Source organism: Aptenodytes forsteri, unplaced genomic scaffold (assembly GCF_000699145.1).
Source record: "Aptenodytes forsteri isolate BGI_AS27 unplaced genomic scaffold, ASM69914v1 Scaffold248, whole genome shotgun sequence".
Lineage (NCBI taxonomy): Eukaryota > Metazoa > Chordata > Aves > Sphenisciformes > Spheniscidae > Aptenodytes > Aptenodytes forsteri.
In genome coordinates, this window is record NW_008795935.1 from 1,779,346 (window position 1) to 1,793,507 (window position 14,162).

General features: G+C 43.6%; 1 protein-coding gene across 1 annotated transcript in view; it reads right to left on the minus strand.

Moving 5' to 3' along the window:
- KIAA0319 (KIAA0319 ortholog) overlaps positions 1–11,296 on the minus strand; it is a 35,542-nt gene extending 24,246 nt beyond the window's left edge. The window contains exons 1-2 of the mRNA XM_009285094.1: positions 10,523–11,296; positions 1,937–2,120 (exon numbers count right to left, since the gene is read on the minus strand). Of these exons, the coding sequence (XP_009283369.1) occupies positions 1,937–2,120; positions 10,523–11,215 (877 nt within the window). The 5' untranslated portion in view covers positions 11,216–11,296. The remainder of the gene's footprint in view (positions 1–1,936; positions 2,121–10,522) is intronic.
- Between the last annotated feature and the right edge of the window lie 2,866 nt (positions 11,297–14,162).

A 14,162-nucleotide genomic window follows, 5' to 3' on the forward strand; every position in this document is an offset into this window, starting at 1 on the left:
TTCGTAATTGGATGGAAGTGCAGGATTTACAAAATACGCAACTACAAAAGACAAAAAAGCCATCTGCACCAGAACAAGCCTCATTAAATAAAGTAACATAGTCCATACTAGAACTCTAATATCACACCTTCTTTTACCAAGAAGTATTACTTCCATGTTTGAGGCTTGTCTCACAAGTGCCCCACAATGTCCAGCACAGTGTCCCTTTTAAAAAAATCTACTTGTATAGCAGGGCAAAGGTGTTATTTTGTAGCTGAACCGCACATTCAATCTATTTGCCATCCAGGAACACCCTCCCAGTTCTCATCTGTGAAAACTCTTTCCTCTTCCAAAAATGCCAAAGTCCACAAATCCAGCCCCCAACAGAAACACCAAAGCACAAATCCAGCCCCCAACAGAAACACCAAAGCACAACTTCAGGAAAGGTTCCCATAGACCTGTATTTCAAAGGTTTTAAATTTCTTCCTTTTAGTATTGGGAACGCACAGAACAAAGGTTCTCCAAAGGCAACATTCACTAGTGTCTAAACGTTGAACTCTGAATAGATGAGAAAGAGGCTACTCAGCAGTGGCAGCTCACAGGTCTAAAAATGGATGAAGTGAAGAGGCCACATTGACAGCACACTTTCTGTCACTGCTACTTAAATGCACCCAAGGCTTCATAATTGCTCATGGGAGTTGCCCTAGACACCAGGGAGGTGGATGTTTGTACTTTGACCTCCACGAGATGAGAATAAAATGGCTAGATGAGGGTGATGACCAAAGGTGAGAAGGAGGGACTGTCTTCAAGACTGCCAAGACAGTAGGGCTGAGAACAAACTTGAGGCAATCCTTGCACAAAGCAGTACTTATGGTGAGATCCATCACAACCTTCCCTTCAGCTTCTTCTTCCAAGATCCTTTTTGAGTCCTCTTCAACCTCCTCCTGTGAAGGAGGAAGAGCTGCCTAATCAACACTCAATGGTAATGATGATCCATTGCCCTGGAGGGGGATCTCTCGTAGCTCATCTCTTCCTGTTACTTCCTAACCACTATCCTGGCTGCCAGGTTGCAGTTTGGCAGAGGGTGTCAAGAATGTCCCAAACAAGACCTGCTCTACCAGGAAGCAAAGGGTTTAGCTCTCCATATCCCTCAGTACATCACGAGTGCAGAAGAACACATATCTGTGCTTCTCTGCTTCTCATGGCCCTTCTAACCCTTTGTCAGGGTACACAGGGAAGCAGGAAACCCAGCAGGAGAAAGGAGATACTCTAACATACACAGAACTTAACACAACCACAGAGGACATAGTGATTAAACATGTCCTTTTCAAAATAAAAACTTTTGCTCTGCAGCTGGAAGTCTGATAAGCTTCCTCACAGCTTTGAAATTAGAGCAAAACTTTTTTTCCCCAGGATGAGGAGGCCATGTTCTCCCCCTCCTAAGGGCTAGGCTTCTCCCCTATTAAGGGCTGAGCTTCCTTAGGTTCCACCTATGTTGCTGCATGATATCTGACAACTCTATATAGTGGGAACCCTACTGAAGAGTTTCTGAGAGGGAGCAATGTTCTGAAGAGTCACACAAAAATAATGGTATGACTAGAAGAGACTATTCTGAAACTCCAGAAAGCCTCAGGTATTTCTCACCAAGTATACAAATTAACCCATTTAAAAAAAGACTCTTAATCTCCGCTTTGTACTTTGCTGTATTTGCTTGAGTTATAATTTCCCATTAATGATGGACTTGGTCAGAGTTTTGCCTCAGAAGTAACTGGCTAAGGGGTCTGGAGCTTGCAGTGTTACTGTAGGTCTACAGGCTTAAAGCGGGACGATGTTAGATTTGGATAAGAGTGAGCTCATAACTAACAACAGGTTGGAAGCCTGACAGTAGTAAAGCCATCCCCGCCCGCTGTCCAACCTGCAGGTACCCCTCAGGTCTCCAGCTATGTTGAAACATTACCTGCTTTAGCAGCAGTAGCAGTTGGTGTGAATTGCTGCATGGGCTCAGATGGCACAGTATTAGTGGTAAGTAGCATGATCGCACCTTCAGTGACATTCTCTGGGGCCACTGTGGGAGTCTGGGTTTCCTCTGACACACCTGGGAAAAAATCCAGTTTGTCTGAAGAAGGGGAAGGTGTAGCAGCCTGAAAAATGAATTATAAGGAGAGAGTTGTCATAAGTGAGCCATTTTTCACATTTCTAGATTTAGAGTGATGATGGTTTTTTAAATAGCATGTAGGGTGAGCCTACTGATTATGTTACTAGGAGGTTTTATTCATATACAGAATATCTATCAAAGGAGGATTGTTTTTTTTTCCCCATCAGGCTCTGTAAGAAATGCTAATCATTTTCCAAGTCTCAGATGCAGAACAGTGTAGGCTATGGTCATCAAAATGAGGTAACCTGGCATACAGCTAAGGCTATCAGTTCTCAAAATAATAAAGAACAGTAGGACAGGTCTAAATATAGTCATAAACCTTTAAAAGCCAATGACAGAAAGTCTGTGTTGAATATTGTTGTCTTCATGCTGTACACACACACAAACATAACAGAATCCTTGCCTCTTACTATATCTGCTCAGACCAGAACTTGCTCATGCCTTCTTATTTCCTCACCACTAATAAAATACCCTAAATCTCTCTACTTCAGTCACCAAGCAGCGTTCTTCTCACTGCCCCACTTCGTTAGTATATCAGAACTACAGCAAAGGACATGGCAAGTTTTGCAGAAATAACTCAGCACCATGTTAGCCTTGCCCCTCTCTCTGCGGCCCCATCACCTTTCAGCGACACATCAGTCTCAATGGGCCAACAGTTTTTCCTTACATTCTCAAGACTTACTTCTGACCTAACATCCAGAGAAAAGCATTTTGCCATTATGGCTACTGTGTGTGGCACATGAAGACATAACATACTGCTATTATTTGTACATAATCTATTAACTGAAGAATAGGATTATGAAGGTTGATAAAATGCAAGCTCGAATCACATAATGGCTGAGGTGGGAAGGGACCTCTGGAAATAGCCTAGTCCCACCCCCCTCCTCAAAGCAGGGTCAGCTACAGCAGGCTGCTAAGGACCATGTCCAGTCAGGTTTTGACTATCTCCAAGGACAGAGAATCCACAGCCTCTCTGGAAAACCTGTTCCAGTGTTTGACCGTCCTCACAGGAAAAAAGAAAAAGATGTTTTTTAGTGTTTAAATAGAATTCCTTGTATCTCAGTTTGTGTCCATTGCCTCTCGTCCTGTCACTGGACAACACTGAAAAGAGCCTGGCTCCACCTACTTCACTCCTGCCATAGTTATTTATACACATTGGAAAGGTCCTCCTGAACCCTCTCTGCTCAAGGCTGAACAGTCCCAGCTCTCAGCTTCTCCGTATTTCCAGTGCTCCACTTTCACTCTGCAGTCTGTTGCCTCCCTAGGAAATCAGAGCAGCTCTGCCTTGGATGTGGACAGGAGGAAAAGCTCCCTGTGCAGCTGGGAACATGAAAGCAATGCCAGGGACTGTTGCTTCCCAGCCTGTGAGGAAACAGAGAGCATGGAAGTCATCTGCAACTCCATCTCTGCCTTCAACAAGGAGAGAGACAAAAGATCCCTGTGCAGCTGGGACAGTGACAGCAGTGTTGGGGACTGTGGCTGCCTACCCTGTGAGGATGCCGAGGACCACACCAAGAGCTGCATCTGCGGAACACAGACAATGCAAGCACTTTTGTGGCCACACCTCCAGCTCTGCTCAATATGCAAATAGTAAGAAGATCTCTCTGAGCAGTTGGGACACTGACAGCAGGATCAGGGACTGCAGCTCCCCTAAAGTAGTGCCTTCAGCATACCAACCCTAGACCCTCAGCAGGAATCTCACCCTTGACAACGTTATCGTGCACAGGGAGAGCCTCAAGCCCGTCCTGCCTCATACCTTGACAAAAGGCCTTTCCTCCAGACAGCTCTCCTTCACATACTCACTCCATCCCACATCTTCTAAAAAGATCTTCTTTACCACACCTTGGCAAACAAAAGTGCTTCTTCACCTTCCAAATTTGAGGCAAATCTACTTTTCTGAGCTTCCTCTGGCTTTCCTCCTCTCCTGGCCCTTTGCCAATCTATCAGCTGAGAAGCAGCCCTCCTGGCTTTGTAGGACAGATGGGGACGAAATCACCTCAAACATACCTTTCCTGGGACACTCTCTTCTGCAATGGCACCAAACATCTCTTCAGTCAGCAAGCCTAGGCAAGACTCTGTAGTCAAAAAAAGGTGCCCTGTAGCACTGTCACATCTGAAGCGGTGTCACAGCCGAAAAGATAGCTTAAACTAAGAATGTTAGCAGGCAGCAGGTAATTGGGGCAGGGGCAGTATCAGAAATTGAACTCTCTGGCAGAAACTATTACTGAGGGAGACAGTGGAGCAGACGTGGAGGGCAAGATTAACCTAAATTCCAGCTTGGGAACTGAAAGAAAAAGAAAAGAAGGACTCTTTCTGGGAGTGAGTAGGGTAGGCAGTTCTGTTGGGATGGGCTTTGTGGTTTTTTTGTTTGCTTTTACACACCTGTATAGCCACTACTGCTTGTTACAAAATAAACACACCAACCGTGAGGGCCCGTGTCCTTCAGTTCTTGGGGTTTGATTTGAGTGCAAATCTCTTGAGAATTCCAAAGTGAAAACAAGAGCACCCCCATAATCCAAAAGGAAAAAGAGTCATGCAGTTCCCTGGGGAAGCTCAAAGTTGCAATGCAGGCAACAGCATCATGCCAAGGGAGATCCTTCCCCACTTCTGATCCCTGGCTGACCCCACAGATTGGGTGCTTTCTTTTCTCCCCATGAATGGGAAGGACAAGCCCAACTATGTTGCCTTCCTCCATCCTGATCCTCCAGGCAACCCACCTTTCCTCCTCAAGGAAAGGTCTTCCTCAAGTACTCCTAAAGACAACTGATCACGACTCTGGTGAGTTAAGGGCTGCTAGTGTTGTGTTTTATACAACTGCTTCCCCAGCAGTGTTTCCTCCATGTCCCTCTGCACATATGACTACTACATAACTGCAGTACCATTTGCTCTCTCTCGTTTATCTGGAAAACCTTATGGAGAGCAGCTCTGTCAGCAGTGAAACTCTGCTCTTTCACTGGTCTGCTTCTCCCTCCCTCTCTAGATTCAGTTATCTGTCTAATGATTTCAAGCAAGTATGACCTCTACTCATTGTGTAGAGTGCAGACTTCAAAAAAGAAATAAACTTTTCTGACAGGTAAAACTAAATATCAAAACATCTTTCAGGGGTCTTATACATCCCCTAGGGATCAAGTCAATGCATTTTTAACCAAACAGGACTGTTCAGCATTCGCAGGCCTCAAAACTGAAACAAAGCCAAAATAAGATATGAACATCTCTGATATTCCACTTCATTCTAACTCTTAAATATCAGTTCTGAAGGCATACCAGTCAGACATTAAAAGGCTCTTCATCACATATATTCTGTCAGCCATCTTAAGCTTTCTTAGGCAGAGCTTTATGCATTTTGACTGCACCATTAGTCCTGCAAATGCAATAAACTCAAAAATCAAGTCAGGCCTAACCTATTCAATAAATGTTTGAAACACTGCATCATCAACATAGTAGTAGCAGGAATCTAAGACCTGAAAAACCTCACCTTGCTTAACAGACCATCAGTTAAATGGAATTTTTAAAAAGACAATTAATACTTTACAGGTATCTCACCTCAAGGATGGGCAGCACTGCAGATTTCTGTTTTGGGCAGCTTGACAGCATTTACTCTGTACAGATTTCTAAATGTATTCATGTTATTGAGCTGCTAGAGGGTGACAGTCCATAAGATCGCTCTGAACTCTGATGTAAAGCCAAAAGCCAGGTTATTCAGTTAACTGACAAACCCGATATGCTCTATCCCAAATCACATACAGAAACCCCCTACACCTGACTGCACTTGTAACAAGGATGCTCCCAGGGCACAGACTCCAGAGGCCTGTGTTTGGTTGATCTCACAGTTTAAAATCTCTCTCCAGGTCCTTGCTCAAAGAACACAGCACCTGAGGACGCTGCATCCTGCTGACTACTGTGAAGGGAGGGAACTGCATTTTTGCCACCCTGCTCTGTCTTGCTTGTCAAAACAGCTTTGTCTGGAAGCTGCAGAAGGGATTGCGTCAGGATGGATCTAGGAACAGAGCTGTAGAATTGCTGTGGCAGAATTAAGTGGAGGATAGGAAAATATTGTATAACATGCAATAAACAGAGGGTATTTCATTGAAGTTATTAGCAAAAACGGTTTTAAGACCTTCACATTTTCATAACCTATACAAAAAGACTACAGTTTCAGAGGTAGTTTGGATCATATACTAGTGAGAAAACTATTTGGAGATGTCTCGGCATTTTTAATCCAGTATAAAAACTTAAGATTTCCTTAATAAAAAAATTTGGTTTCCAAAAAAACATTTTTTTCAGAAGGAACACAAATATGTGCCTGAACAATCCATGAGAGATTTGATTAAAACGTCTGCTTGCTGCGGAAAGAGACACGTAAGAAGGAAATCCTATCACCAGAATTTATCACAGGCATCATCTTTTTCACTAGTCACGAGTGCAGTTCCCAAACCAGAAAAACTTGAAGCCAAGCCGGAAGTTTGTGTTAGGCATAACCGGCAAGGTTTGGCTGGCAGAAGAGTGGCTGCAGGGGTCACCCCTGTGGTCCCAAACAGTTTGGAAATGGATGGAAACAAGCCACCATGCACCAACTCTGCAACCGCTCAGACATAGTTAAGAAACAGCAATAGCCACTGGGGGCAGAGGACACAGGAGGAGATGGGGGGGATGCACAACAGGATGGAACAGATGTTCCCTCTCACAACATGAGAGGGAACATGTGGAAGGTCATTATTGGGCACAGGGATGGAGACACCCTCTTGGAAGGAGACACTTCATGCTACCTCCCAGAGGACTAAGGCCCACAGACTAGCCCACGCCGCAGCAGAGGAAACAAGAAAGAAGGAAGGAACAGTGGCAGAAAAGAAGCAACAAGTGGCAAAAAGGAAACTGCCATGCACTGACCCCAACCTCCTGTGCCGCCTGTCACCTCACCAAAGGGACTGAGCATAATGTGCAGTGAAAAGAAGGGGAGTGGAGACTAGAAAGGGGAGAGGAGATGTGGCTGGACTGAAGTTGAACCTGGGGAAGGCCAGGGAAAGGTGTTTGCCAAAACTGCTTGTCATCTTCATTGCTCTACAAATGTCTAAATTCAAAGGATTCCCACTTGGGAAACAAAGGCTGCACAAGCTTTGGCAGTTTTGAGAAACCTTCTGCTTCTCCAGACTCTTAACCTTTCTCGACATTAGAGAGCCTTTAGAGTCATTTCACAATACATTTCATGAACGGCTTTCAATGCTATCCCATCAACCCTCTACAGGTCTGCTAACAGAGCACTGCCAGATCACATTCTAACTACAGTTGTCTTTATCAGCTCTTCAACGTCACTACCAGCTGGGTCTAAAGACTGACCCAGTTTTGGAGCTTCATCCCTTCTGCACTGAAAGAAGCAAGCTCATTCCTCAGCCTTTCCATGGGAATTTCAATGGCTGTGCTAGCATAATGTTAGCGTAATGTAAAGACCACACAGGAATGCCTCCTCCATGTCCCAGTGAGAAATAGGTTTCTCTCCACTTCACTTTACAATGAACTCCCATCTACACAAGCAGTGCACGAAGAGAAAGCAAAATCTTTCTATTCTGGCTGGGGCGGCAAAATCAAAGTAGAGATTTACAAAGTAGGCTTGGCCATATATATCATCACCACTGCAAGATGTGAAATCTCAACTTTCATAAAGTTGTGTTCACATGATCCCTTAGAGATGGGGAACAAATTTGCTCAGCTCTGTTTGCCACACACTTTAGGTGAACTCAAAGTTGTATGGCTTCTCTAAGGCACAAGGCATAAGCAGTTCAGTCGGCAGAGATCCTGACAAGTGGCTAAAGCTTAGCACAGTGCTAATGTGGCTTCCATTTGCCAGCAAAATACAATGGAGGCAAGCTTCAAGTCTTACTGCATGCCCAAAGTGCACAAACATGGTGGTGCATGGAGCTACTGCAGGTTGTTTCCATGGCTTAATTTCCAGCACACAGCACAGGCAGTAACTAAAAGATGCTTGTTAGTGTCCCCTAGCAGATGGAAGGAAAAGTGGGAGATGAGCTTAGTACAGCAGTGGTTGGGTTTCCTTAATTTTAACTTTGTAAGAACAGCTCAGGTATTGCCCTTTGTTAGAACTAACTGCAACTCTAGTGCATGACAGAATGTCACTCTAAGTTTTATCAGCAGGGACAGTACACATTGGTATGATACTTTTCATATGTACATTTATGCATACTTTTTGCATACTAACAGAAAAAAAATAGTATCTACCCCTCTTGCCTAAACTCCTGTGTTAATTTATGCTTATTTCAAGGTCTGCATGGTAGATACTTTTTAAAACAAGTCTTCTGTTGTCAACTCTCCCTGCAGAAGCAGTACCCACTTTTCAACTTGCAACAGCACTTTATCTGTTATCAAATGTTCTTCCATACACATGGAGACAAGTTCTAATCTCTTCTCACTCATGCCAATACACTCCAGACCAACTTGGTCAATCATAAAAGTCACTGGCTATCTTGAGCCTGGAGGAGGTGAGCCTTGGAAAGCAACCTGCTCTCATGGTCCCCACTTATCTCCAGGACAGTCTCCCTGGGGATTCTTCCAAGCAGATCCCACAACAGGCCAAAGGCTGCTCTCCTGAAGCCCATGGCTGTGACCCTGCTTTTTGACTTATTCCCACTCCTCTCAGGAGCCTGACCTCCACCACCTCATGGCCACATCCCTGACCAATCCCTCCTTGCCTGCAAGGGTAGAGGTCCAGCTCCTTGTCAGCTCCACAATCACCTCTGATAACTTCTTGAAGTTATCATCAACACACTCCAGAAACCTCCTGCATTGCTTGTGCCCTGCTCTCTTGCCCTCCCAGTAGGTACTGGGGTAGCTTAAATCCCCCATGAGGACCAGGGGCTGTGAATATGAGGCTCCTCCCGCTTGCCTGAAGGCTTCATCTACTTCCTCCTGACCAGGCAGTCTGGAGCAGACATGCACCCTAATGTTGCCCACAACAGTTGGCCTGCCAGCCCTGACCCATGTAAAAACTCTTGACTAGCCCACTGTCATCTCTAGGCAGAGCTCCTAGGCCTCCCCCTAGCACCCGCTGAAAGGGTGCGTCACCCTCCATGATCATAAGCCAGCTCGGGCAAAAGCCCAAAGCACCCTTTGATCAAGAACAGCTGACAGAGCTTGTGAGAAGCTGCTAGAGGCCCCAGTCTCTGCCAGCTGTCCTCTCCCAGCTGCAGCAACCACTCACATTCCTCACAGCACTTCCAGAGGCCCCCCAAGAATCCCAGAAGTTCTCAGAATGTCTAGAAGATCTCAAAGCAGAGCCCACAAACTGCCACACCTCTAGGCTGCAATGGTATCCAAGTTAGATTGTATCTTAAGACTTGCTGTTCTCCACGCATACTTTTGCCATTTCAGTCATCCCCTCCAAGAACCTCAGTTGTCACAGATTTCATGCAACTTTCTTATTTACATATATTTTTCTTCCCTACAGTAATGGCAATAAATTATCATTTTTACAGCAAGAGATAGGTAGTTGCTGGTTACAAAATCTGGTGGAATTTAGAGCAATCCAGCTAACATTGCTTAATTTCCTCTTCCATCTAGCAGGGGTGTGTGTCAAACCCAGTAAATGTTGACTTCACAGCCTGTTTCAATGTTCCAACTGATCCTCACCCTCTTCTTAAGGAACCAGAGCCCCTCTAGTCCCAACTGATCAAACTGGTTGGCATAAATAGAGAACAGGTGCATCTTACTTAAGTATCTAAATTAGGTTTTAAGTATTTAACTTATTTTTCTTATTGCCAGACTCAAGAAAAGGATTCTGAGAACAAAAACACCTTATCCACTTTACCCTGCTGTACATCATGGTCCAAAACCACCACTGTCCCTCCTTATGTACCTTGCCTCTCTTACATGTTTTAAAAGCAATGTAAAAGGTATTTACCTAGCACCATTACACCTGTTACACCACTATGCATTAGTAACATGAAACCCATAAAACAGGCTTAATTTTATTGATGGAGGAACTTATGTTCACTGGTCTTGGCCTTTGGATACTAAAGGGTCCACTAGTATTGCTCAGCTAACTTCTTCTAATGAGTCACCAAGGGTCAGAAGGGAAGAATACCGTAACACTATTACACCAGGTCCAAGCCCATTCATCTGTACGCTTCAAGGAAACCCCACAGTGTCCCAAAAGGAGCTCTGCTCCTTATCATCTGATAGAAGAAGAGTCCTTTAGCTATTCATCTGCCTACTAAGATAATCCTCTCCCCTTCAGCCTTTTCTACACTGTAGCAGGGCTGTAAGTCATTTGAGTGTTAGGATTACATTACAAAGCAATAACATAATTTGATTTGAAAAACAATACAATTGCAAAGTGGCCTCACCATACTTTGCCTGCTTCCCGAGGGGAAAACATACCTCTTTTTGCAAAGCATCATCAGGTTGTGCAAGAAGTTGAACAGCTGTTTCACTTTCAAATGTCTTCCCGGGGAATGGCGTAATCTCTGGGAGAGATGACAACCTCTCTATGGAGTATTCAGTGACAGAGTTCAGTTCAGAGCTGTTTTTATTCAGAAGGCTTTCTACCTTCCCAACCTCCCCTTTCTTTTCAGCAAAGTCTTCCTGGTTATCTCCATCATCACCCATGGAAGAGTTGAAGCCATTTTCACCTGCCACCATCAGGCCCCAGTCAGCATAATCCGTGCTCTCCTTCTGCTCATGTTTGATGCTCACCTGAAAGGGGTCCTGCTCCAACTCTTTATAATCATCAATGTATTCAGGTATCTCCTCAAGGCTGGGATCTTTGCCAAGCAGAGACAGCTCCTTCAGGCTACTCACTTCCTCAGACGGCTCATTCTGGAGTCCCACGGAGTGGACCATGCCGGGGATCACTCGACCAAATCCCAGAAGCGAGGCTGGCCTCTGAGAAGGCCTCAGCACGAAAGTAAGATAGGACTTTACAGTTTCAATTTTTTTAGGTTCACAATTCTCTTTGTGTTGGCAGTTCACGATGTAACAGCGTCGTTCAAACATCCAGGACAAGTCACAACCAGAGAGGTCACAACATGCTGCGATGCAGTCGGACACTGACATAGCATGAGGAACTCGCATAATTTTAGTGGTTTCTAAGTTGGGAGATATTACTGCACCTGAGTACGTGGCTCCTTCTCTGCACTGCTCACAACTGGAACCTGAAACAACACCACCAACATAAGGCACAACACTACAACCAAGCCATAATATAGTTTACTGTGACCAAAAATGGCTTATCGCAGGAGACAAGAGAAAGACAGGTGGTACCCTGCTTAAATAAGCTCATTTCCTTTCACTAACATCACCACTACTTTTTTTTCAGCATGTCCCTTTGCAGTAGCATTTGTACTTCGGAAGATTTTTTAGTGTAGGATCTTGAAATGTTTTGCGAAGTACCCTTGCTACAAATACAAATACATAGAGATGAAAGTGAGTTGCCAATATTTAAAAACAAGAACAGAGCAGGGAACACAAGAAAAATCATGGGGTACCTCCATTACCCCCATAGCATAGTGAGAAAAACACGTTTTAAAACAAAACTCAAATAAGATGCTGTAACATGTCATTGTTTCATTTGAGGGAGAAGGCAGCAAAAAATCTACAGAGGAGAAGCATTTGCTACCTCACTTGAACTTCATGAAGAGTCCCTCAAACCAACATAATTGCTGGGCTTAATATAAAAGCCGGATCAAATTATCAAACTTTTGCTGCTTTACCCACTAGTTCATGTGAAATCCCAAGAGCTTGCTCCGGTAGGGAACATCTTTCCTTCCTTTGCAGTGAAGTTGTAATCTTTTAGTATGACATCAGAATTACTTTCATAGCACATCACAGACAGCGTGAAGTATTCAAATCAAGCATGAATCAACATACCGTATATCTCAGTCAATTTTTAACATCTTTTCTAGGTATTTTTTTCCTGGTTATAACTGCTCTTCAGAATTCCTCTCTCCAAAATGCAACTTGAAAAATCTGATCATACTTCAAAAAACAGTTGAGTAAAACCAGGACATTCTTCTTCACATGGTTTTCAACTAGACTTGCTAACTCAACCAATGAAAACAAGATGTCACCGCTGTGGACCTAACACAGTAATGGAAGACAAAGTTGACTCTGCCTGCTTTGCATGTCGTTAACAGTTGAGTTCTGGCAGCAGAAACCTCATTATTCACAATAATATATGGCAGGAGAAAAAGGCAGCTTGACTAATGGATTCCAGCTCAAATCTGTTGAGCTCATGGGCAGGAAAAATGAAATCAAGGAGTAGGAACAGGCTAGCAACAGGGGTGAGGTCTGACCATGACCTAGAGCCTTGGAGATGCAGAGATTCTCCTACACATGCAGCATGTCCAACCACCGCACTACAGTTCCCACCACATCTTCTGGGCTGAACTGCAGTACACTCCTTCACAATACATGATCTGGACACAACTACTAAAATACCTGTGGGGCATCATACTGCCTGGGATGAACATACAGCTTGCAAAGTAGGTTAAGTTCAATACAAAAAACCCAAAACAAAAAATAAAATTGTACCACACACTGAGGGCTAGAGAGGACAAGACTTGATGATGGTTTTGCAGAGCTGGCTATTTGGGGTGAGGAAAAACATTAAACAAAAACAAATTTTAAAAAAGATCAATGACTTGCAAATAGGTATAGCTGAATAGGAAACTGACAAAAAGGATAAACAGCTTCAAGTACCATTTTTCTGACTCCAGCTACCCTTCACACAGAGCTGGGATGCTGTTTACTCTTCCACTTTACATTTTCAGTGAAAAATGTATCCAGGGGAACATGAATTTAAAACAACCTATCCTGTTCTAACATAGCCCAGACATGAAGTATCTTTAACTGTACCCAGGAGATGCTCAGCATTTGTGCATTTTTTTCTTTCACATTGCATATTTATATTTCCTCTACATTCCCTTTCACCTCCAAGAACATAAGACCCTGGCAGAGACGCTGAATTGTCATCACAAGTCTTTCCTTTAGGTTGTCTGCACAACTTAGGACAGGGGAGCCAGCAGAGCTCTGGGTTAAAATGAAGTATAGGAGTCAGGCAGCCCATTTAACCATTCTGTCCTTTTTCAACCTGTATCAATTTAGTTAATCCTGTAAGTCAGCAGGGAGACGAGAAACAAGCCTTTAATAGGGTAAAACAGAAACATGACTGTGTGAATATCCAATATTAGGTCAGTAACAACTCATTAAAATCAATACTTTAGGAACAGCGCTATTAAGGTGGGTCAAAAAACTCTTTTGAGGACTGTTTTCATCCCTTCCCTTCTTTATCTCATCCCTGAAGGAGAAAGTGACCAACCTGTTAAAAAAATTTGAAAGTTTGATTATTTATTTGTTCAGAAAAGAATGACCAACAATTCTTGTCTTAGAGACAGACTTATGCAATTGGACTAATCTAAAGCTCTAACCTGAGGCTAGACTTCAAGTCCTCACTCAGCCTGATGTCAAACAAAGCTTCAGATCTCACTCTGCCACTTTGTTTGATACATCAGCTATCACAGTGCAGTCAACCTCCCACTAAATTAATGGTGTTTCATTAGCCATAGAGAGAAACAAGTCCAGCATATTCCTAAGATAATGCATGACTTTGAACCTAAATCTCCCAAGCAAGCATCCTAGCCACAGACCTAGCTACCCCCTTTTTCAAATGTCAGAAGGTCTTTGTTTCATCCCAATAAGGAATGGAAAAAACATTAAGCTTCAGAATTTCTGTACAATGGGAAAATTATTTCCCCGCCAACTCTAAATTAAACCTAACAGGGTAATCCAAATATCAAAGTAATCAAAGTTTCATCTCTTGCTTCAGCTACAGTTACACTCGAGTTAAATTCTAGCAGTAGGTGGGCAAGAATGGATGAATTTAGCAGACTATTTCAGCCTGACACTAGGTGTGAGCATTAATTGTCTTCAGATGGAAGATATAAGATCTACTTAGAGTGAACTTAATCTGATCTTTAACTTCATATTCCCCTTCACCCCATCCAATCTCCAGTCTGCAATA